Raw genomic sequence first — 25,985 nt, 5'->3', positions numbered from 1 at the left:
CAATGTGGAAGGGTAACGTCTGAGAGCATTCAAGGACTCTGACTCTGCTTCCTGCAGCCCCAATCCTCCTCCTCTCCTTCATCTGCCTCCATCTTCATCTTCATCTTCATCCTTCTTCAGCTACATCAACACACCCACAACATCGCCATCATCATCTTGCCATCGTCATCATCATCCAATCTCGTCCTCTCCTCTCCTTCAAGTTTGCCCCCTTTCTGGCCGGGCTGCCTCCCGTAGATCATAATTCAACCCAGCTTCCAATCCCCCCCCCCCCAATTCCACCATGAAGACCAAGCTCAAGAAGAGGAGGCGCCTCCTTCCTGCGCCTTCCTGCCCCCGTCATCGCCTCACAAACAGCTATCTTTGAGCGAGAAGAAGAAGAAGAAGAAGAAGAAGTAGCCAGTGCCAGGGGTGTTGAACCAATCAATCGAATTTCCTGCTGCGGCTCTCCACGATCTTGATTGCGTTTTTGCCATGTCTACTGTTCAAGAGCAGCCCAATTCTGCCTGCGAGAGTTCTTCGTCCTCCATAGCTCACGTCTCGTGCTCCGTGTGCTTGGAGGCTGTGACGGATGTAGGCGATAGATCCATCGCCAAGCTCAGGTGTGGGCATCACTTTCACCTTGGTAAGCAGTCCCGCCGCTTTCATCCAAGTTCGATGTGTGGGGAGCATGGCACACATGAACATCATGCCAATGCGCAAGGACTTGCATTATAGGCTTTTGTGCAGCACCGCATATTGCTCACATACTTCACGTACATGGACTTAGGCTTTGGTGCTGGCATGCTTCATGCCATCAGATGTGTCCAGTGCATCTGTTGGTGTGCCCACTTTGATGGTGCAGTAATGAACTTGCCTGTGATTGGGTGGAGCTTTGCACATCTTTTCGGTAGGTTCAAAGCTTAAGGGTGCAAATGCACTGCAGGGAAATTATGGCTCCAGTACAAGGCATTTGTATAGAAGTGTCTATATAGTCTTGTTATGGATAGATGATTGAATTGCTATTGCTGTAAGTGAGCAAAAGAAGGATCTTTACTTGTATGTGTTAGTTGCTTGATTATGCAGTGAGCAAGTGAAAGAAAGAACATGACCTGTACCTGTGTCAGGTGCTTGATTATTTCATACCAGTGTGTTTTGTGTTAGGTTCATGGTTTTCTACTGATTTTGGCAAGCAATGAGAGGAATTTGACTTCTTGTTGCACCTTACTCCTGTCTCAATGTATGAACGGTTAAAGAATTGGATAAGGTGCAGATGAGCACAGTGCATGATCAATTCTATAAGTATAGTGATAGTTGCCATTGTCTCTATGCTGTTTCTATGTTTATCCACCAGCTGAATGTATTAACAGGTTTTCCCTCTACATGTAACTGGCTAGGATGGCTAGTGTATTCTATGCCCTACACGTTTGATGAACTGAAGGTTATGTAACAGCTTTTTTATGGCCTACACATTTGATGAACTGAAGGTTTCAATCTTCGACAATGCTAGAGCATAGGCTCTGGGTCCCTTGCATTCAGTTGTTCTCATCATCGTCTAGGACCACCCATGGTAAGCTTGTGCTGTAACTCATGACGATTAGCTATAAAACAAACTTGCCTTAGCTTTATATCACCTGGACCAGCCTTAACCAGCATATGCAGCCATAACCGCCTTGACAAGCTTCCCTGTGCTGTTTCTCCGTAATGCAGCAGCATTAGCCTGTCAATTAAAAACTGCAGCAGACACAAAAAGCTGTACACCATTGCTCATTGCCGGCAGAAATGGGAAGACAGCTCAAACACAGCCACATGTCAGCCAAAGCAGAGTGAAGCAGGATAGCAGCAGTAGAACAGCTGTTTTTGTGCCAGAGGAACAGTGCCTCATCAGTGACAAAGGTAACAACTGGGGAAAAAGCTACAAAAGCTAACAGTTGAGACATGACTTTTCTCTGGAAAAATTCAGCTCTCAGGTTGATGTCAATAAGGTTTCCCAGTGAGGTATCAGTGACTTTGAGTCTTTGTGATGGTATAAAGCCCACAAACCGCTGTTAGCAAGGATGCAAGAGCACAATGAGAGCTTGTCTACTGGTGTAGGTGTTGGCATCTTTCACTTCTGGCTGACTTCATTGAAAAGAGACAATGTTGCTGTCCAGATGGGTTGAAAGCTGATTGGCTGTTCGTTGAGTTTTGGGCTACTTACAGGTAATTTGGTTTTCATGGTAGGTAGTTACTCATTGCAAATGCTCTTTTTTGCATATGTTTCAGGGATTACATAACATTGTTTGTTTACATGTGGGTTTGGCATAATAGAGGGAAATGCTTAGAGAGGGAGTTTGGCATCAGTGGTGCCATGTTGTCACATCTACTCTTGCTGTCACGATTCATATACTCACATCATGCTTTCCTAGAGTTGTTATTGCTGTTGTCTTCCTCTAAGATAGCTGCCACAGCCCATGCCATTCTCTAGCTGGACGAAACCTGTGTTTTGAGTTCTTCATATTGCTTCACTGCTATTTGGCATCCATCACACTAATTTCATGTAGTTTTGAGACGAGTGTGCTGGCTAGTTGCTTCATTTAGGATCCCTTCGAGTAGGATACACTCTCCTGCTGTTCATGGAGTTGCTGGCAACTTTGTCAGCTTCTCCTTCAATTCGCTCCTGTTGAGATAGAGGCCTGTTAGGTCTTTTCTTCTGCCTCTCCTTTGAGCCTCCAGCCTTGCCCCAGAACTACATTGCAGTGGTGCCATACTCTGTATTTGTTTCGTTTCTTGTTCATATGGTGCATCATTTCATTCCATTCTTTGAGCGCCTGTTTGTTACTCAGTTCTATGCACTCTCTATTAGCCCTACTGTTTGCACCTATCATGCTAGAGGTTAGATTCTCACATGGTAGAGCATAGGTGCTCTTGACTTTGGAATTCATGTGGGCTTTCTAGAGCACATGAATTAACATATGATTTTTTTGTGGGTGTGCAGTATGGAAGCCAGAAAGGAATACAAGGAGAAAAACACATAAGATGATGAAGGAAACAAAAGAAATCTAACTGAAACAAACAGGAAAGAATGCTGATACAACAGACCCTGCACATGTGCCTCGGCATTTTAGTGAGGGTGCCACAATCTAGAAGGCAGGAGAAGAAATATGATAGAGGAGATGAGAGAAAATAGGAACAGTGGCTGGCTGCATGACTGCAACAACATAGGAGGAAGATGGAGGCTGAACACAATGTGAAGGAGAATGATGGCTGTCATATAAATAGGGAGGAGCAGGAGGAACCAGATGACCAGCAGAAATCAGTGGGGTAAATTCTGACTGAGCATAATGCTGTCTACCTGCTGAAAAACTGGCCCATTGGTCACTGAAAGTGTCTGCCTAGAGGCTAGCATCTTTGCCCATAAAGTGTCCTGTCTGCCCATGACTGTGGTCCTGCCTTAGATTGGAACTGTCTGCCTGTGGAGGAAAGAGTGTCATCTAGGGCGGGAAATGCCCATGAAAGGATGAAGAAGGTGTGGTTTGATGTGGAAGGGACCCATGAAGGCTGCAGATAATGTTGGAGAGGCAGAGAGTATTGAGCAATCAAATCAAGGCTATTATGAATAATCAATTGTCATGCTATTAATGCCTATTTTCTGCTCCTTAATTCAGCCCCAAAAAGCTTTATTTATGATTAAAAGGCTTTTATTTGTTCAGTAGGACAAATGCCCAAAAATTCACTATATGGTGGCATGCTCTGAGATTTCCACAGTCACTCTCAAGACCAGCATTATGCTCTGTCACTCTCCTTCATCTTGGAGTGCTTTCCTCCTCCATCAACTGGTCTGGTTTGTGTAGTGGAGTGGTAGTTCGCCACTCAGTCTGCTGCCCACTCAGCCCATGTTGCTACCCATGGAGGTCTACCTAGCTTGCCTAACGGTCATGGGGACGTGAAATTTTGAGATGCTTTAATCTTACCAATAACATTTGATTAAGATATTAATCAAATGTGCAAGTTGTTTAGCATGTGGTGCACATGGCAGTTATTTCATGGTAACAGGCGAAGGACTTCGAGGATGGAGTGGGTGTCAAAGGCAAAAGTTGTAAGTTTAATGCCAGTCTAAGGGTCAATAATTGCTCATACTTTGAAAATTAATTTAATAATTTGGATAATGTAGAAAAATGAGACTAGAAGGCTACTACTTGGCAAAACTTGCCCATGCAAGTGGAAAAAACGTTTTTAGATGCTGGTGGACGTCTACTTTAGCCATTGTGAGAGAGAAGGAGAGTGTTAGAGAGCAAAGAGAGGTTGCTGATGTGATTTGCAGCCACAAGAGATTAGTCCTATAGCAAGTGACAACAATTTGGAGTCTTCCAGGAGTAGGTGATAGCAGCCCAAGGTCCTTTTGGTACAGATGACAGCTTATAGGAGGGGACAACAGTATTTTTGATAGTCCGAAGTTGTAGATGACAGCTTCTATGGCTATTTGAGTAGGACAGTAGCAGTTTTTCAATGTTTTTCTTGATGAAACTTTGAAATTTTTCTCTCTACTCATTCTGTCTCATTCCCCAACCATCTCTCAAGTTATCTCAGCATTTTCTAGCAGTTTGACCCATAAGAGGGAGAGATTTCAATCAATTTTTGATGTAAACCCTAATTTACAAAAAAAATTTACAGCAAAAATTAGGGTTTGACAGCCGCCTCGAGATACATGCTTAGAATTGAGGGACTAGGACTTGAATTTTAAGGAGATTCAAGAGACCAGCCAATCAATATTAAATTTGGGGCTGAATCTATGCTCAAGATAATAAGATGCCCATGACATGCGCTACATCCTTTGAAGCAACAAGAGGCTCTAAGATTTCATGAGGCCATTAGCCCTCCTGAAGACTGCAACACTTCGCATTAGGGATTTTCCCTAGCTACTTTTAGATTAGTGGCTTCCAGAACCCTTAGCTTTGTAGTCAAGTCCATCAAGAAATAGTGGTTGTTCGCCATGACCATTTGCTCCGCAATCGGCTCCATTGAGAGAGAGGTTGTAACTATCACAGAGACATGTAATTTTAATGCTTAGCTTTAGCATTATTAAATCGTGCACATGTGAGGTACACATGTTAAGCAAGTCATATAAGTCATGATAATGGCCCAAGAACCTCAAGTAAGTTGTGGGTGGCATTGGCAAAAGTTGTATAAAGTTATGTTGGACAAGTACTTATAGGGATTAGGGGTTCACACATTAAATGTGAATGGATACTAGCTAGTTCTTGGGCAAGAACAAATGAATAGTTACTTAATTTTCAGAATTTAAAATCTAAATAATTAATAAATCAGAAAATTCATTTAGAAGGCTGCCACAAGGCAAGCTTTGCCATGCAAGGTTGAGAGGGGGCTATTGGGTATAGAAACATGAAATGGGGAATGGGAACGGAGATGCCAAACCTAGGGAATGGGGACGTGGGAATGAGAACAGCATTTAAAAAATTAAAATTCATGAAAAAATTTTAATATTTCACTCATAATCCATGTGGACTATGGAGTGTTAAAACCAAGGTATATAATCCACAAGGACAAATCATTTTAAGTTTTAGCTTTAAGATATCATGCATCATTCTAAAACTACTCATTAGAAATTGAATTGCAACTTACAAGGCTCAAGAAGTAAGCTATTCAATTATAAAATGTATAATACATATGCCATAAATGATAAAACAATGAACAATGAACTAAACTTTAAAGTCTAAGCTGAAAGAACATGTCTATGGTCCCATTGCCAAAAAACTTAAAAGATTACAAATATGAAGTCTAATCTTTGAAAGAACATGCTCATCGCCTCAAAAAAGACTATAAATATGAAGTCTAATCTCTAAACTGAAGCAAAATGCGGCATGCCAAAACAACCCAAAGGGCAACTGCGAAATTACAAGTATAAATATAATATCGGTATGGCACAACAACCCAAGTGTCACACTGTCATCAATGATCATATATAATGTACATGTGTCATGTATCATGAGACTCATGATAAGTAAACTAAATCAATGATCATCATCATGATCTGAGGTTGCTCTAGCTACTCCTAAAGTGCCAGCCTCATCATCATGTGTACCATGAATTGCTGCATCTCCCTCAATATCAGCATGTGTCTCCTCTTCTTGTTGCATCTCCCACTCTGTGAATGGATCGGGCTTTGTTGTTATACTGTTACATAACATCCTCAAAATGACTAACGAATACTAGATCATTTGCCCTCTCCACACCAAGATGGTTCCTCTTCTTTGAAGCAATGCGAGCATATGTACTCTACAATTGCTCCAAACGAGAGGAGCTAACTGACCGACTTAAAATATAGATGGTTAGTTGTTGCAACTCAGGACCATCCGAACCATAGTCCTCCCACCACAAAGCTGCTCCAATCTTACAACAATCCTCCTGTGCATCCCCACAACCAAAAGAACCCCAAAAGATCCTATAACATGAAAGCCGATCTCTGATCTTTCTTCTAGTGCCATGATTAGACACTAGACGAGACAATATAAGTCTCCATGCATTCATTTCTCCTGACCCTTGCCCTGGAACTTAGGATCCATAACAAATGCAGCTGCATACATGGGTGAGCTATAGGAGTTCCATCTCATCACAACTAAATGGCGTATCTCCTTATACGTCTCATTATTTGGTGCTAACTCCTGCAACTTTTCATTCAACCTATCCATAGCCTCATATACCTTGCCAATGCAAGGTTGCATAGCATCCATAACCCTCAATAAATGTACAATAGGTGATACCATAGAATCTATTTGCTTTACATCATCCCCAAAAGTGGAGTTATTTGCTTTCTCCAAGCATAAGATACCTGTAGGAGTATTTGTCAATGTTGATGAGGCGAACTCATCACTAAGAAATAACTGCCTCAAGGCACCATTGCATTCTCTTAATTTGCCTAGTATCAGGAAATTAAAGGCAAATCTGGTATCAGAGTATTTTAAAAGTGTCTTTTTCAACCGCAAAGAGAAGTGATGGCGCAGAAATTGGTGATTCAAAACAAAGCTAACCATTTGAGCTCCTTGCTCTATGACAGATGCAATCCATGACAGGTTACCAATATCCTTTAGTAGGTTGTTGAAGAAATGAGCCATACAATATGAAACTGTGATATGCGAATAATATCCTTGGATAATAACACCTGCTGCTCTATTTGTGCGCTCTCCATCCACAATAAATCCCACAACATGCTTTGGGGGCCAATAAGCTCAATACTTGTAACCCACTCTACTGCAAGTACATTTGCTGACTTTTGTGTCCCCGATGCATCATGTGAATATATGAAATACATTTCCCCATGAGAATAAGCAACCATACCATGAATAGATCACTTGCGTGTATCAGTCCAACCATCAGCAATCAAGGAAACTCCATTTTTAGCCCACATGCTCTTTCTAGTCATTGTTGCTTGCTTAACAATACGCTTTTCCTTATCGAGCAAAGTGGTGCGTAAGGTCTCTGATGATGGAGGTACATACGAAGGGCCATACTCACCAATCTTCTTGCACATCAATTTAAAATACTTTGACTTGGCTGCACGGAATTGAATGTGGTCATGATAAAAAAAACATGTCACTGATGTATCCACCTCTTCCTTTTTCTTGGGATCCCAACTAGCATCAAGTGTGCTTTGTCTACGTGCAACATGTGGTGTTTTTGATGCCATGGCTGATGCAATGCTTGGAGTAGGTGTGGAGGTAGCACTTCCTGATACTGACCTTGCTCTAGACACATCTGATGGGAATGGTGTCACAAAAGTTGTGGGATTAACTATAACACGTCGTGGTCTAGATGCAAGATAAGCTGTTGACTTGCTACACGGTCACGAAGCTCCCTTTGATTCTCCAAGGTCACATTCGGACAAAACTGTACCTTTGAATTTGGCTCATGTAGGAGATGAGCTCGGACTTGATTATGCATAAAATGGAACAAGTGGCAATTGGTATTCCATATTCTAATATTCAAGTAACTTTGAAAAATTAAAATCAATAAAAATTCATAATACAAATGCTCAGCCCAATGGATTACCTTGTTTGCTCTACTAGTTCGCTTGTATGGGCAAAGCTTGCAAGTCCATGATCGAGATTCTCCACCACTCAATGGGCGGTCAGCATTTCTTCTTCCCACCATGACCAATCATTGGACCTTCTTTCTTGACCCCCAGCCCAACGAGCGAGGCGGGAAGATGAAGCCATTTTAGGCTGAAAATTGAAATAAAAATGGCTCGAGAGAAGTGAGAACTCGAGTCTGGAGAGAAGGGAGAAGGCTTAAGAGTCAAGAGTCAAGAGAGAAGAGAAGGGAAAAGGAGAGAAGGGAGAAGGAAGAAGAGAAGAGGAGAAGAATGGAGAACTTGGAACTTGGAGAAGAAGGAAGACTCAAGAGAAGAGGAGAAGAAGGAAGAAGAGAAGGGAGAAGTGAAGAGAAGGAAAAAGAAAGAAGAGAAGGGAGAAGGAAGAGAAGGAAGAAGAGAGGTTGGAGGCGGGAGGAGACAGGGGGATTGACAGTTGGCCACTGATGGGGAAACAGGCGCCGTGTGGATTGGTCACTGGGGGCGGGAACGGGCAGACGATCAGGCATGAGAGAAGCAGGCGGAAACACGTAGAGTCGCAGACAATCGGGTGGGTGCAGCGGCCAGTCGAAGGTAACTGGGTGCCAGGTGGTGTTTCTTGCCCCATTTCAGACAGGGAACGCAGTAGGGAATGTGTTCCTTGTTGCGTTCCCTGTCTGAAATGGGACAGGGAATGTTCCACCGATTTGCAACGCATCCCATGACAGCTTCGTGCCGGGGACGGCGATTCCGCGTGCCGGGGGGACCGTTCCGGCCATTTCCTATTTCTATGCTGTTGGGGCTGGCTGAGGGTGGTTCCGGTGATTGTGAAGGTAGAGAGAGGAAGAGAGGGAGCTACTACTGCATTTTTGAGTGAGGAGTGGTGATTGGTTACCTCCAATGGAGGCTGCCAGAAAGCTGTTTATATATCACATCTTAGGTGGTTGAACAATTGTGTTTGTGCTTTAGGTGGATGATCTCATACTGATAGGTGACCACATGCAAATGGTATAGAGGACCAAGAATGCCTTAGCCAAGAGTTCAAGATGATTGACGTAAGGTTACTTCACTTTTTTCTTGGCCATGAGATATGGTAGAGTAAGAGGGGGATTTTCCTCTCCTAAATGATAATAGATATGTTCACGAGTTAATGGCTTGCTTTTGAGATGTCAGCTTCTTGTCCCATTTCCATTGTGATGAATCTGAACTGAAAGGTTTCAATTTTTGGAGGCTATTGATTCTTCTAGCTTGTGAGATCTTTGATTTGGCTACTTAATACTTGCCTTGATATTTTCTTTTCAGCTGATCTTCTTGCAAGTTATATACGAGTGAGCCCAAGATAACTCATTGGCAGTTTGCTTTGAGGATTTTGGGACTCCTCAAGAGCACACCTGATCGTGGCCTGTTCTTTCTAGGAGATATTGAGCTAACAAATATTAGCTTCATTAAAATAGCTCCAAATACGATGTATTAATAAATTCAACCTTTTTATTAAAAAGAGAGACATTCCTAGAGAGTGTCTGTGTCCCATAAGCATAAAGCCTATTGGGAGAACCCAAACTTCTTATATATAGGCATGTTGCCTCCATCCAGCCACAATCTCGTTTTTGCAGCTTGTAGATGCTAGAGCTTTATTGTCCACACCCCGTACATGGAGGACATCTCTTGATCGTGGATTTAGACTGTTTTCAGCCATCTCCACATTGCTGGTCAATTAGATGGCTGCTCTCTTGATCAGATTTCTGTGTTTACTGCTCCATGCTGCTCCAAAAGCTGCATTTCAGCCTGTTTTGCTGCTGCTTGCAGCTGGCGACACCTTGGAGAGCTGCGTTTTCTATATATTGCTGCCGCCTGGTCCATGTCATCTATGTGCTGTGTCTTGTGCAAATTGCTGCTACTCACTCTAATTGTGACCTCCAGGACCTGCGTTTTACCGATCTTGTGCATCGCTAACTACCATGTCATCATCTTCTTGCTGCGTTTGTAGTTTCTAGTCCATTTTCTGCATGCCGATTCGACATCCTATTGCTGTGTTTGCCGTTGCTAGACACATTTCGAGGCTGCTTTGCTACGTTTTAGGATCCGTTAGAGTATGACACACTCTCTAGATCATACTCTTTGTCCCAGTCCTTGAGAGGGGAATTTTGGGATTAGTATTATTCACTACATAGTGTGTTTGTTGCATTGAGCATTGTATTCTATTCAATACTCATTCATTATCTTTCATTGTATTCATTGTCTCTGAGTTACCCTTTAACTGTGTTTATTTATTAATTTGTGCGTTGGTCATACAATTGTGTTGTATTTTTGTGGTAGAGCATTTATTTACATGGTATTAGAGCTACATACTCTCTGAAGAAACCTAGAACTTTGATTGGAAAGCTCATCTCGAAAGCATGAACTATAGAAGGGAGGATGATATTGAACACTTCCACACCTACTGAGTCCCCTAGGGAGCCTATGCCAAGAACTAAGTAGGAGTGCCATCCATTGTCAAATCCATAAGATTGCGACACGGCTAGAGATATTTTTGACTACGTTGGAGACACGTGCCACTATGCTATCACAGATGAGGAATTGCTGTTGATTATGGCTCATAGAGCTAAGAAATCTAAAGAGCCATGATCAACTGCTTTTATCCCTTCTTTTTCTTTTGTCTCATTGCCTTTGCACCATTATGGTAAAGATCAAGATGAAGCTGGAGTGCCATATGTTGATCATGAAGTCCCATTGAAGATCCACTCATGTATGTTAAGACAAGAAGTGGGGTCACTACAAGAAAAAGATTGGTGACTCTTCTTCTTCCATTTCTTCTTTGAATAAAGTTAGAATAAGTATGACATTTTTACTTCTATGCTTCCACATCATCGTCATCATCATCATCATCATCATTATCACTTCAATTTTCATCTATTAATCAAAGTCAATTCAATGCATCTTTATTGACATCATAGTTTCAAAACCCACCCATCCGACTTGTGACTCACTTCTTCTATTGCATTGCCATTATCATTTATACCATTCACCTTTACATATCAAACAATATCATGTCATTGCACACACCATATTGGGGGATTCTTCAAACATAGACACAACCTTTAGGATTTCTACTCCTTCAATTCCAAGTGGTGCTCATGCACCTTTGGGGGAGGATCAGCCTCCACCTTTTACATCTTTAGGCTACACCCAACATGGGATCTCTGCCCCTGCTTATCCAATTGTTGACTAGTTGATATCACAATTTCCCTCCATAGCAATTCCTAGTGGGCATTCAAGTTATGCTATAGTATCTTAGCTAATAATTGCACAGAGTTTGAGAGTCTCAATGCCTACTCCACAGGTATTTGTGGGTCCCTCTTTGACTTTTTTTGTCTATCCACTTCATCCCCTTTCCTATCCTTATTATCCCCCTTATACTCAAACATCTCATGGTTTTTCATTCTCATCTGTGAAGTATGCTTTTACTAATAAGACTCGTTGTAACGGGTCTAACGATACTACTTGGTCGAATCTAAAGAGAGATGTTTTGACTCACAAAACTTGTGGAATCTTGTTTAGGGACTGGAACCCCAATCAAACATGTATCTTGTTCCACAAAGGTTGTTTGGTCATGGAAGGCTAGAAATGCCTCCGCTATCGTTGACGTGAGCTAATGCGAGGTCTCTTATTTGGATTTCACTTATATCTATAACACTTTGCTTAGTACATTTGGATGAAGCGAGAAGTGAAAATAGAAGTAATTGACCAATCATTGATCCGATCAATGTAGCAATTCTATCGATCCTTCCTTCTAATAAGAAAGGATCTTACACACAAAATTTGTGAAGGACTCATGGTTATGTCGATAATAAGCTATGGTAAAATCCAAGGATTAACAAAGAACTAGTGTTTCCAATTTAAACAAATGATGCCATTCCAAGAAAGGAAGATCCTAATTTGATCTTATTGTTTTTAATAATATCCAATTCTCACTTAGCATCAGAGGAGTGGGAACACTTGACTAACCGCTATGCGGCTCGAGATAGGACTTGTCATATAAATCTTGACCATGAGCTTCAAAACTTTAAAGTCATTGACCGAGATGACCTTAAGGTCAAGTTGGCTAAGTAGCGGTGCCTTCTTGCCGAATTCTCCACTACAGGGACTTCTAAGTCCCTTGATGACTAGGTCACATTGTTTCCAAACAAGTTGTCTAGAAAGTACTTCCATTTTGTGTAGTAGGTGATCTCACAACTCACCATGTCTACGTTCTATGGATTTGAGTATCAGCTACTGTGTTACACTTGATTGTTTGATTAGTTTCATAGTGCTCTCTCCACAGAGGGGGCTTTTGTTGTCTCTTCTTAGGGGGGTAGCAACGACAAGGCAAGAAAACTCAAAATCAAGCCAAAACTTAAATCAAACTCGAAACTAAAACCAAGCTAGTGAGACCCAAGGAAACTCCAGTTATTCTTAAAACCTAGGTGATAGAATGTACCAAAGAAAAACCATTATTGCCAACATTGTTAGAAGGCAGGCCATTTAACGATGAATGTTGATCAAAGACTAGATATACTTAACTAAAACAAAAGGCTCAGATCCCTAGTACCTCAATTGGGTAATCCCCAATAGAGGGGGTAGGGTGGTGGCAACCAAAATTAGGGACAGTGGCGAAGCCAAACACACACTACTATTGGTCAACTATCATAGTCAGTATCATTCTCAACTCCAGAGGGCATGTTTAACTGGTTTGCTAGACCTCATCCCTGTAGAGATATCAAAGACTTGAGCTTAGTCCACATTCGCGAGTTACCTTCCGAGACAAGGCAACCATTGAGGCCCACTCTACCCAACTAAGCACATCATCTCTTGTTTGTGTCTTGAGCCCCTGCAGCCAGGAATGTCTATTGTGGGAATAACTCCTCTCTCAAGATCCATGGTCTAGGTCGCATCAAGTTTGATACTGATGGGCCGGTATCTCACTTCACTGGGGGATGCATATTATGTCCCTTAGCTTGGGGTGAACTTATTGTCCGTTTAGTAGCTTTGTTGATTGGGGTGAGTAGTCTTTTTTACAACGAACTCAATTGAGGCCATAGAATCTTAGATTGGTGTAGTGATTGCTAGTGGCAAGGCAAAGCCTGGTAGCCTCTACATGATGACCTAGTTTCTTTTCTGATTGACTCTCAAGAACTCAGAGTTCCATTACTTTCAAGCTTTAGCCACCTCACGGGAGTCAAAAACAATGATCGCCTTTGGCACTATTGCTTAAGACACCTTGGATATGACCCACTCTATGAGCTGTCACGCCATCAGATGGTTGGGGGTCTTTCATGCCTAAAATTCTCCAAGGATGTCTATCTAGCTTGTTAGCTTGGGTTTTCAATTAGACAAGCCTATCAAAGTAGGAGATAAGTCTAAATTACAATATAACTTAGGAATTGGTAAGTTAATTGTGATGTAAAGACTAAAGACACAATCTCTACTTATCATGTACCACATTCATATTCATATGGATAGTTATAGAGAAGCACAACCAAAAACAATGTGAGATAAGCTATATAGACTTTGTGGATATAGGGAATAACAAGTTATAACAACATGCCACTTGAGAGATGAGAAAATGGTAACACTACTTAAGTTGTGAGAATATGTTGCATTTAATGCTTATTGAATCTAATGAAAACTCTTCTATTCCTATAATTTGCAAACATCCACATTAAGATCACTCTACTTTTCTCCTTGTGTGTGTTACTTATCTCTTATCCATCATGGGTTGTATTGTAGGCGATGAAACTCGCATGTTGGGAAGACTTGTTTGAACCACTAAACCAAACACACACACACAAAAGATGCAAGAAATGCTCAAACACACAAGAAGAGAGATGGAAGCTAAAATATTTTCTTGATCTTTGTCTTCTCCTTTTTTGCACTCTACAATATATAATAGATAAGGTATACGGTAAAGGAAAGGCTATACTAAGTCATCCGATGCAGAATTGACTATAATAATGGCTAGTGCTATAACTATGCTAGTTGTATGTAGATGTAACTAACTAAATACAATAAATGATTAGTCAATGGCCATGTGGGGGTCATGATGACCACCGGTAGGCTAAGTATAGATATGTGGATCCATCTAGTAGGTGATCCATTATCAATGCTACACATGTTGAGCTTCCCTAAAATGTATCTATGTAATTCTAAGTAAGCTTTAAAATCTTCAAGGTTTCTTTGTACCTAAGGCCTGTGTAAAAATGTTAGCTACCTAATCTTGTGCATTAACATACACTAAGTCAATCTCATGTGCAAATACCTTCTCTATTCCAAAATGGTATAGCAGCACCTCTATTCTCAGCCTTTGTATTGGAAAAAGCAATTTTAGGTTATTTCTTGCTCTGTCAATTTCCAATTAACTAATGCACTCCCCAAGAGAAAACATGAAGCTACTAGTAGACTTCAATACGTGTCAAATGGTATATACATTTTTGATCAACCAATTCTATATGGCCAAGCAAGAGAGTAAAATGTACTTGTTAAACTGAAAAGTGATAGAGTGAAAGTATAACCTTAGGTCTAAGATAGACTAAATCCCTAACTTAACTCAAGTTAGCTAACTCTAGAAGCGGTGACACAACTTATCAATGTAGTTGTGTTTGCACTACAAACCAACTAATTGAAACATTGGGCGCCACCCATAGAATTGTCAAATCCTAACACCCCCTTGCAATGCCAATGTGGTAGAAGTACAAGAAGATCAATCATCAAAGTGTAGCAAGTTCAAGGACTTTCGAAAAGCCTCAAACTTCTCACGAGGAAGTGCATTGGTGGAAATGTCTATAACATTCTCTTGTGTAGAGACATACACTAAATTGATCTCTTTTGCATAGCATCTCTCTTTGACATAATGGTAATGCACCTCAATGTGTTTTGTACGAGCATGAAACACAATCGTACCACTACAATAGCACTCTGATTGCCAGAAAGGATGGGTGTAGGATCCTCCAATGATATATGCAGATCATCCAACAATCTATGCAGCCGTACACATTCCGCTATTGCGGTGAAGGCTGCCCTTTACTCAGCCATACAAGACAAGGTGGCCATTATAGGCTGTTTCTTACATAGCCATAAAATGCATGAACGGCCCAAGAAGAAACAATGTCCACTAGTAGACTGTCTAGTGTTTGAATCGCCAATCCAATCTGAATGGTTGTATGTCTATAAGTGCAAGTCTCCCCCCTTGGGAAATAATAAGGCATATGACTAATTACCTTGCAAATATCTGAAGATGTGCTTGACAACTTGCCAATGTATTGTCCATGTGCTATGCATAAACTTGCTCAATTGAGATATTGCATGATGTATGTCGGGATGTGTGTTGCAAATGTAAATAAGACAAACAATAGCTTGGCTGTAAATTGCAAACAATAGCTTGGCTGTAAATAAGACAAACAATAGCTTGGCTGTAAATTGCAACATTAGATATCTCTTCACCATCATGCGTAGATAGCTTTAGACTTGGCACCATAGGAGTGCACTTAGGTTTTCAATCTTGTATATTAAACCTATGTAAAAGCTTGTCCACATATTGTGATTGTGATATGATGATGCCATGCTGATTTTGGGTGAATTGAATTCCAAATAGTATTGTAAATAGCCTATATTTGACATAGCAAATGTATGTTTTAATTCAGCTTTGAAATATGCAATTTTATCCTCTTTAGGTTTGGTGAGCAGCATGTCATCCACATAAAGAATGATAACGAGCAAATTCCCCCCTTCATTTTGAATGTATAGAGTGTGAGCAATTGGACTATTTTTGAATCTTTTGTTGGCCAAATAAGCATCAATTTAGAGTGCTGTGCATGAGGACTTGTTTGAGACCATAAAGAGCCTTATGCAACTTGCAAACCATGTGCTCTTTTCCCTTTACCACAAATCTCAGAGGTTGTAAAACATAAATATTCTCATGTAGATCCCCATTCAAAAATGCTATCATTATGTCCAATTGATGTACTTTCCAGCCATGATTTGTAGCCATAGTAATGATACACCTCATTGTACTCATACAAGATGTAAGAGCAAAGGTTTCCTCATAATCTATGCCCTTCTTCTATGCATAGCCTTTTACTACTAGCAATGCCTTGTACATGTCAATAATGCCATTAGCCTTACGTTTGAGTTTAAAAACCCATTTTGTGCCAACAGCTTGTTTACGAGGTGGTAAATCCATAAGATCCTATAGAGTTAGTGGCAATAGAGTCTAACTCTTCTTGCATGGCCTATATTTAGTGCACATCTTACTAAGCTTTGTCCAAGGAAGTAGGCTCATCATCATCTAGCACTGAGCTCATGAACAGATGCTCATCAGAAACATCATCTACTTCCATAAAATCAGCCATATGTGTCCCCTTGCATTATGTGTTGCATGTCTAGCAGCCCTTCTAGTGCATTGAGGTAAGGGAGCATCCATTCTACTCTCTTGGAGAGTTTGTAATAGCCATCTAGGGACTTTTTCACAACAGCCCTTCCATTCTGTACTGCATCTTCCATTGCATGAGGCAATCCAAGATCAAGTGTCTAATGTTCGGGAGCATGTGGTTGAGCAGCAACTTGCTGTAACATGTTTGTCTGGCCATTTACAGTAGGTGCAGACTCCAAAGAAAGTGGTAGAAGACCCTCAAAGACATCACCTATGCCATGGGTGATTGGCATCTCAAATTGATTATGTGAAAATGAAGATAATATCTTGATCGGCAAATACTTTCTTTGTGCGTGGGTCATAGAAGCGATTGCCCTTACTCTTCGAAGTGTAGCCAATAAAAATGCATCTTATTGCTTTGTCATTGAGCTTTCCACGAAGCTCTTTCGGAACATGTGCATAGGCTTTGTATCCAAAACCCAAAAGAAATTAACCTTGGGTTCCTTGCCATGCCAAGCTTCAAATGGTGTGATCGTCTTTAGTGCTTTGGAAGGTGTATGATTTAAGACATGATTTGCACATTGAAGGCCCTCAAGCCAAAACTTGTGTGGTAGCCCTTTGCTCTTAAGCATACAACGAGTCATTTTCATAAGTGTTCGATTTTTCCTCTTAGCAACACCATTTTGTTGAGGTGTCATTCTAATAGTGGCTTGATGCATGATGTTATTTTCAAGCAAAAATGTCTCAAAACCACGAGACATGTGTTCCTCCCCTCTATCCGTGCGAAGTGTTTGCAACTTCAAGCCGGTTTCAGTCTTAAGCTTTCCCACAAGATGTTTAAAATGCATAAACACATTAGATTTTGCTTTCAGCCCATACACCCATGTATATTGTGAGTAGTCATCAATAAAAGTGTCAAAATAAAGATGATCCCCAAGTGCACGTGTCCTCATGGGACCACAAACATTGGAGTGTATTATTTGCATTTTCTTGACAGCATGCACAGCACCATTCTTCTTGAAAGCAAACTTGTGCATTTTTTCCAAAACACATTCTTCACATATATGGGGAGGTAGGATCTCCACAAGAGGCAATGCATCTACCATTTGACATTGCTAAAGGGTCATCAGATTGCCAATATGTCCATAGTGGGCATGCCAAAGCTCTGCATTTTACATTATGAGCTAAGGAGTACTAATTGCTAGAGCATCATGAGACCCTATGTCATATGTATCTAAAAAAAAGAACCCTTATAGAGGGTATTGGGATAACTTGAGGGTATAATCCCTCTCTCTATTTTGACAATGCATTTGTCATCTTCAAAGATGACCGAAAATCCATGTTTATTAAAAGTTGAAATGGACAATAAGTTCTTTGTGATAGCAAGCACAAACAAAACATCAAGAAGCATGAAATTTGAACCATTTGCATCAGTGAACAACATTGAACCAATGCCACATACCTCATAGTTGTTGTTATTAGCACATGTAACATGCTTCAATGCAAGGGCTGAATGAAAAGATGTGAACAAATACTTCCGTGAAGTGATATGCATGGATGTCTCACTGTCAAAATACCAAGTATGCTGTGTTTCAGTAGCATTAAATGCACTCTCAGCCATGGATGTGTCATAACTGCATGTCAAGAAAGGATAGTTCTCCTTGACAAAGTTGGGTATAGCATACCCATCCAAAGACCAAGTGGCGGGTGTCTCTTGGAGAACCAAATCGGAGTTTGTTTTCTTCTCCTTGTCTAACCTTTTTCTACATTCATCAATATAATGTCTTGGTTTCTTGTAGTAGTGGCATTTCCCCTTTTCTTTGTTTTCTCTATCTCATGGGCAGCCTTATTTGATTGCTGTTCTGAATCAATATTTTGTTGATTTTTTCAAACTACTTTGCTTTGCCTTTGCCCTCATATTTAGAGAGCATGGCAACATTTCATAGCAACATTTCTCTGAGTTTGTTCCTCTTGTAATGAGAGGCCTTCCGGCTCCACAAAAGTAAAGAGGTTGTTTCCTGTCAAAAGTGGTGCAACAATGAAAGCATAGACAAATGCTGAAATAATATGGTGAACACAAGACAGAAGAGAAAGAAAACAAAGGAACTATGCAAAGAAAGAGAACTTAAAGATGTGCTCAGGAAATGGATCCATATATCAAACGTGAGAATGATGCATACAATAGTGAGTCTCTAGCTCCTAGGCACTGGCACCAGCTCCCTCTCTCCACAAAACCTATAGATGATGATAATCTAAATGAGAAGGGAGTCCAATATATAAAAAAGAAAACAATGCCAAAACAGGGGTAGGTCGGCCAGCATAAAATGCCCCAAATAAGCACACAATGACTATAAAAAAATGCCTAAATAACCTAGCCATTCCCAACGAGCTGCTTGAATTGCTAACACCCTCTCAGAGATCATGGGTGAGGTGATACAATACAAGGATACAATGATAAAGGTTAATCATAGTCCATACAACAAAGAACCACTAGAGTAGAATCATGGATATCTAGATGAGGTTCAACGACCCTATCTCGCCTCTTGCTCACACCCCCACCTCTGGCACTGGAGAGTTGTGAGGGATGACTGCATCATGCGGATTAGAAAGCAATAGGGGAAGAGGCAACCAAGACCTTCCCTCAATCTAAGGAAGCGGATGCCTTCCATGCCTTGGACTTCTCCCTGGCTAGGGGATCGGAGTCAAAGTTTGAGGAACAGGATGACTGGTCAAAGAAGTCCGCATCCTGCTTCTTCTTCTTCTACTTCTTCTTTTGTGAGGCTGCTAGCTCCTTGTAGTCCTTTCGTGAGTGGCCCTTCTTACCATGGTGGCAACATTGGGCCTTCGACTTGTTCTTCTTATCACCCCTCTCTAAAGCTATGAAGACCTCATTGGAACCTCCATAATGATATGGAAGCCTCCCCTATAAACACAAAGATGGCTCATACTCAAGCAACATCAAGGACATATGTGTAAAGCTCAGAAGTGTAGATGATGTCCGTGCCTGCAAAGCATTGGCCACTCCATCAAGCTGCGAGGGGAGCTTGTAGAGTATCTTTCCCACGAGATGCGCCTTTGGAAGGGTAGAATGCATGTGTCGAAGATGGTTTTGTACCATGTAACACGGAGCAAAAAAGATTGAAGGGTGTCCTGCTCAAACTTCATTTGCTAAAGCTGGCCATAAAGGATCACTACACGCATAGTGGAGGGTGCCTCCTCTAACATTTGAAGCTTTGACCATACTTTGGGAGATGTCTTGTAGGAGGTAACTGTTGGTAGAACTTCTTTAGGAATACATCATAGTAGTGTAGAATATGCATGTGCATCGTCTGAATTCCATATAAGCATAGCTTCCTCATGGTTGTTCTCATCAAAATCTTTGGGAAGAGGAAAAGAATGCTGAGGCTGAGGAATAGCTCCATGTACAATGTACCAAATCCGCTTTTGTACAAACCAGGCTTTTATCACAGCACACCATGTAAGATAGTTAGGTTCGTGTTGCTTATCATTTGTAGAAGTGCACGAAGGAGCCATTTGGAGAGGATAAGAAGAGAAGATAGAGAATAGAAGGTATATATAGAGAGAAGACAGCCAAACCAACAACAAAGATGTCACAAAATGAGAGTTCACATGCAGTGTAATAAAAAATCCGATTAAAAACGAAGGGCAATTGCTGCAGTACACACAAGCTGACCTTTGTAGGATGTCGATTCGGTCAAAAGCCGCAGAAGCCCCAAATTTGCAAGGTTGGCCTTAGATTTGTTGGCGTTGTGGGATCAGAGCTGATGGGTGGAGCTGATGTGGTGCAGCTGGTGTAGGTGGCACAATTGGCTGGTAGCAGCGCTGGTGGCCCAAATGTGTAGGTGGGTGCAGTTGGAGATAGCTTGGGTAGTGGGCAATGCAATGGTATAGGGGAAGGTAGTCCCTGTAGGAAGTGGGTGGCAGTGACCAGGGTAGCGGCGGCGGTGGAGTTGTGGGAGGCGCATTTGTAGGAGGCAAAAGAGTGGTGGTGATTGGTAGCGCCTGTAGGTGGTGTAGAATGGTAGGGCAAGTGACATTGGTAGGCAGGGCGTGGTAGTTTGGAAGTGGCCAACAACAGTGGTACTGCTAGTGTAGTGAGTGCGCAGGGCGGAGCAGAGTGGTTCTAGTGGTGCTGGTGACTACGGTGGAGGCGGCAGCAGCAACAAAATCTCATAGCTCCTCTTCCTTCTCCTTGATTGAAGCAGATCTGCTATTCTTTCTCAGGTTGTGAGCCAATGGAAGTAGGACCTTCTTGGAGCGGCACCGACTGATAGTGGCTGTTTGAAATCTGCACGTTGAAGCTGCTCTGATATCAAATGTGTGAAATGGCACCAGCTATGGAGGAGAGAGAATCGAGAGATTGTGAGTGTGTGAGCTGAAGCAAGAGAGTAGAGTGTACTTGCTGAACTGAAAAGCGATAGAGTGAAAGTACAACCTTAGGCCTAAGGTAAACTAATCCCCTAACTTAAGTTAGCTAAGTCTAGAACTAACACTAGAAGTCGTGACACAACTTATTAATGTAGTTGTGTTCTGCCCATTGAATTAGCAAATTCTAACATTTATTAGACCAAATAAACATCATGTATCCAGCATTGTATTAGACCAAATAAACATCAGTGTATTTGGTTTTGGATTTTGATGAGTAGATACTGTCTGTCTTGTGTATGAAAAACAATGGGTACAGTGATTTGTTGGTTGAACATTGGTTCTTTATCTATCTAGTAATAACTAACAGAAATGGTACCATCATTGAAGGATACTTGGTGAATCTTTTGTCCCAAGGGTTGAGTGGCAATAGGTGAACTGCTCGTAGTAAGATTGGATGTTTAGAAGTCCTCATATGAAATTGTTCTTACGAGCTCGGCTGAAAATCGAAGGCTCTAATCTATATAGATCTTGTAGAGATTGGGTACAAGTAGAGGAAAAGACTGCTCTAAAGAGAGCCACTCCTCAAAAGTAAATGGTGGTGTGTGAAGAACTTCAGGGTGAGTAGGGACCCCCCTCTGAAACTAGAGAAGTAGGAAACCCCCTTTGAAGCCGAAGAATGAATTTATGAAACATGCACATCTGTTTAAATCTTCTTTTTTCACCTTTTTATCTACTGGTTGTCTTTGCTAAATGTGATCCAAGTTTTCACATCATGTGTGCAGAAACATATGCACGTACTACACCAACTAGGATAGAAAGAAAAATATCATTAAAACAAAGTGAAGAAAGCCGTTTCTGTTCATAAGCTCACAGTTTGCCTGCTTGTCTAGGAAAATTGCATGTTGTGTACAAATTTTATTTTCTGACAAATAAACATGTCAATCAGATAGAAAGTTGAAAGGCGGTCTTTCCTTGTCCCCAGTTTACACATGATATTTTTGTCAATGCCTTTTGAGTATCAGGCTTATCTGTTGCCTGATAGATGCAGAGTAACTTTTGTTCATTACCCATTACAGATTGCATTGGATCAGCCTTTAATGCCAAAGGAAGGATGCAATGCCCAAACTGTCGACATGTTGAGCAAGGATTATGGTTATATGGAAACAATTGTTTTTTCCATGAAGACTTGATTGATGATCTAAGTTTTGAAGAAGATAGTGAGATGTATGGTGGAGCTACTAGTCTGGTATGAGACATGCTTCCCTTTATTTGTTGAAACTTGAAACTTGTTCTGATGTTTGCTGGAGCCTTTTGCATAATTTCTAGAAAGACACTTTGGCCAATAAAATGTTCAAGCCATTATAATGATTAACAAGCAGTATAAATGTCAACCATTCCCAATGGCATCAAAAGAAAGGTGGTTCCACCAAGTCGTGTCTAGTTATGTATGCTCATGAAAGTATGGTATAAGCCACAGAGCTTCTGCTAATCACCGTACTTCTTGACCAAAGATTTGATCAGATTCAGTGTATTACTAGGCACAGTAGTGCTATCACTAAAGGGTGTCGAAAACTATATTGGAAGACCTAGAAGTCAGCCATGTTGCTCATGAAAGCGTGTTCTGAGGAGTTGATTGTTTTTGGGAACTGGTCATAGGGCAGTCTTCCTTGAGGTTGCTGTGTTGTATTACATTCTCAAATTATCCACAGAATTGAGACTTCATCATCTCTTTGCATGCAATTTACTGGTTAAGAGAAGATTTTCTGAATATGAATAGTTTTTACAATTTCTCGATTTATCCATGGGGTCTTAACATCTCCTTGTATGCAATTTACTGGTAAACACAAGATTTTCTGAATATGTTAATTGTTATGATGCAGCATTTGGGTCACACACCTTGGTGTCCTCATCAGGGCTCCTATGCACATCTTGCACTTGCTTTTGGGTTAGTTCTCTTGTGGCCCTTGATTTTAATGAGTTTTTCACTTGGTGTGTAAATGCAATAAATTCATCCTTTTCTGTATGATTGTCAGCAATTTGACAGTAACACTAGTGTGCTATTGTTTGTTGTAGGGATTTGGATGACATGGGCAGTGGCTGTAAGTAGATCTGACCCTTCTCTTCATCTTTGTGAGTTGTTCAGATCAGGCTTACAGTTTGACTTATGACGTTATTTTCTGTACATGCAGATTTGGATCCTCTAATTACTATAAGACATGGCACCAGGCCTACTAACGTGGCCCACATATGTCCTTATCTTGCAGCTCAAGGCTTGAATTTATCTGGATCCTCGTATCGCATGGATGATTTTGTTGGTTTGCATGTTGGCCGCCGCTTTAGTAGGAATACAAGGAGGGGTTCAAGGTCATTTTCCCATAGAAGCTACGGGCTGCAACAAGCTTCAGCAGCCCCCGCTAGCAGTGTGCCTGCCTCATTTGAGGGGTCTGTCCAGAACTTTGGTCCAAACACCAGGTTTTTGCAACCAATTGCAGGCAGGTTCCATACTCTTGGTTTTCTGTTGGGAAGTCAACAAGGTATTCAGACAGGGTGAGCCTACTTACATTGTAATTTCACATAATTCGTCTGTTTTCTGCTTCATGTAGTTCCAAATAATTGAAGATAACACTATTATTAACTTTTCTCTGTAGGGTCAATCAAGGACATGATTTTGGTGGGCATTTGAGGCAGTTTTATGGTCCACAGCCGCATGTGCGTAATGTGCAGGCAACTAATGGTAATACCCACACTTATTCACAAAGTGCTACTCGAAATGGTTATCTGAGCAATAGACAACTTCGACAAAGTGAAATGTTGTCCACTCCACCCCATAGAACTTCACAAACTTCATCTACAGAAGGGTTGTGGATAAATGATTACACTCCTTGGTTGTCTGTTGGTAACATGGGACACAACTCTCAGATGCTCAGAGGGGGCTGGGTATTGGACAACAATGTCTACCCATGGACAAGGGGAACCTTTCCTCCTCAGGCCGCTTATGGATCAGCAAGCTGGTGGCCATGGGTTCCACCTTCAAGTAATAGCCATGGGCAGCCTCCAGTACATAATTCAGCATCAAGTGCTTACAGTAACAACCAGTTTTTCAGTAGTGGCTTGCTTCCAAGGCCCACAGTGGGGTTTTCTGATCAGACATTGGAAGGTGCTTATACATGGGTGTTTCCCAGAATCCACTGAAAGGGCACTCTGGTGGCCAAATAAAATCAGTAGGTTTCAGAAGGCTGGTACGCTAACGCAAAACTGATTACTCTGAAGGTCCAAGCATACTAAGGATCCTTTAGTTTCTTCTGCATGTGGTAACAGTGTTGAATTTAAACATAAGGACTGAAACTGCAGCATTTGGATCTTTGACCTTCGATATTCACTTTGAATGTAATGTTTGATGCACGGTTTTCAACTTACCGTTTATTTACAGAATGGCCCTGGCCTATCATTCTGGTTTTCACTGCATGCTGGAGTCTTAATAGCTTTCCAGCTTTTGGCATGTGTGAAAACTGTTTCCAAGTGTGTTTGTGACAGTGTAAATAAAATTATCATCCCAGCTGTTCGTTCTTTGTTGTACGAAACTGGTTTCTGTGGAGTTGGCCAGCTTCTGTGAGGTTCAAAAAGCTGAAAAGGAGCAATTTTTGTACTTAGCACGACTATTGTCATTTTTTGCGGTGAAGATTGGAGCTTGCAACAGAAATGTTTTTAATGCAGAAAATTGATATGCTTGCTATCCTATTGCCATGCTGTCATGTTATAGGAGGGTGTGCCTGCTGCTGATGACAAATGAGCATCTATTCAGTCATCTGCTGCTGACAGTTGATTTCATTTGCATTCCGATTTCACTTCAAAGTAAAGACTCTTTTGTTGTGGTAATATGCCTGCTGCTGATTTCGAATGAGCATCTAGTTAGTCATCTATTGCTGACAGTTGAGTTCATTTGCATTCTGATTTCACTTCAAAGTAAAGACTCTTTTGTTGTGGTAATGTAGCACATGGTAGGTGCTTACATGTAAATTACTTTGCATGTAGGCAGTTGGGTATTTTCTTTTAAAAATATTACAGCATGTTCTAGATATGGTAACATTCTTGAAGTGGATGAAAAACAGTACTTAAGATTTTCTGAAAGCTACCTCGTTATTAGCATAACATGACTTGTTACCTTAACTGGTGGTGTTTGAAAGTATATCACTGTTTGCTACTTTAATGACTGGGTTCTGCTACTTGGCCCTGTCTGACAGTGGTACTTTTGTGAATCTGAGACTCACAAAACGGCTGCAACTCATGATTATAATGCACAAATGATCTAGCTCTGCATTGTGATTGCTGAAAATAGGAATGGCATTTATCATGTTTTTGCTAGAGATGTAGCACACTGTTAGCCATGAGATCTGCCCCTTTTCTTTTAGAACAAATGCCATTTGGTTCGTCTTATTCTTTTTTTATGTTGTTATACACATCTGTCAACAACTGACTAAAATTATTAAGTATTGTGATAGAGAAATAGTACATTAACATGTTGAACATTATAGAACAATCCATTAATTTATTGGTAAGATATAGAAGTAATCCGTCAGTGTATATATAATCATAGCTAAGATCATTTTAATTTTCTTTAATATTTACGATTCAGAGGTTAAGTTTGTTGGAATAGAATCTTTGCTTGGAAAGCTTAGCTTGCTTCCTATGTTTATAACATGGAAAATTGAATGAATTTATAAAAGAGGAAAAACCAAAACTAGTTACATTATGATTTCAAATGGAGGTTGGGCTAACATTGGTTGGCTTTCCATCTATAAGTGATGATCTACTATACATAGAGGGATGTTAAATGTTGGATACATATTCTACTATGATGATCACCACCATTGTCGCCACAACCACCACCACCACCACCACCACCACCACCACTAATTGATGTTATTACTAATATGACTGCTGTGACTACCACTACTGCCACTGTGATCACCCCCACTTCGACAATTGCAACTACCACCACCACAACTATCACTATCACTACCACTACTATCACTATCGTCACCACCCACCATTGCTACCTACTACCATTACCACCACACTACTAGCACCACTATGATGACTACCACCACCATTATTATCATCACCACTACTACAACAACAATAGTATCA

The 25,985-nt window shown here is 41.0% G+C and overlaps 1 protein-coding gene across 4 annotated transcripts; it reads left to right on the top strand.

The window, feature by feature from the left end:
- Positions 1 to 24,514, top strand: LOC148038661 (uncharacterized). 4 transcript variants are annotated; one of them, XM_087674177.1, is made up of 6 exons: positions 1 to 625; positions 21,914 to 22,083; positions 22,718 to 22,782; positions 22,911 to 22,936; positions 23,102 to 23,384; positions 23,486 to 24,511. In XM_087674177.1, exons 1-6 carry the CDS (start codon positions 475 to 477, stop codon positions 24,027 to 24,029), a joined length of 1,239 nt encoding a protein of 412 aa, XP_087530303.1. In that variant the 5' UTR covers positions 1 to 474; the 3' UTR covers positions 24,030 to 24,511. The 4 variants fall into 4 exon arrangements, with proteins under 4 accessions (XP_087530303.1, XP_087530288.1, XP_087530295.1 ...); XM_087674162.1 differs by having other exon boundaries at positions 2 to 625; positions 23,027 to 23,384; positions 23,486 to 24,509; XM_087674169.1 differs by lacking the exon at positions 1 to 625 and adding an exon at positions 666 to 889 and having other exon boundaries at positions 23,027 to 23,384; positions 23,486 to 24,514.
- The last annotated feature ends 1,471 nt before the right edge of the window (positions 24,515 to 25,985 follow it).

Source organism: Lygodium microphyllum, chromosome 3, assembly GCF_053477565.2.
Source record: "Lygodium microphyllum isolate KBCC chromosome 3, Lygodium_microphyllum_v1.1.10, whole genome shotgun sequence".
NCBI classification, from domain to species: Eukaryota; Viridiplantae; Streptophyta; class Polypodiopsida; order Schizaeales; family Lygodiaceae; genus Lygodium; species Lygodium microphyllum.
The sequence above is the reverse complement of the archived record's forward strand: the minus strand, read 5'-3'. Positions and strand labels throughout refer to the sequence as shown.

What these genes read in the sequence shown, in the direction of transcription:
- LOC148038661 (XM_087674162.1), top strand. Translation starts at nt 475, where the DNA reads ATGTCTACTGTTCAAGAGCAGCCCAATTCTGCCTGCGAGAGTTCTTCG. An exon ending in TGGGCATCACTTTCACCTTG is followed by an intron (nt 626 to 21,913) that starts GTAAGCAGTCCC and finishes TACCCATTACAG; the next exon opens with ATTGCATTGGATCAGCCTTT. An exon ending in CATCTTGCACTTGCTTTTGG is followed by an intron (nt 22,783 to 22,910) that starts GTTAGTTCTCTT and finishes TGTTTGTTGTAG; the next exon opens with GGATTTGGATGACATGGGCA.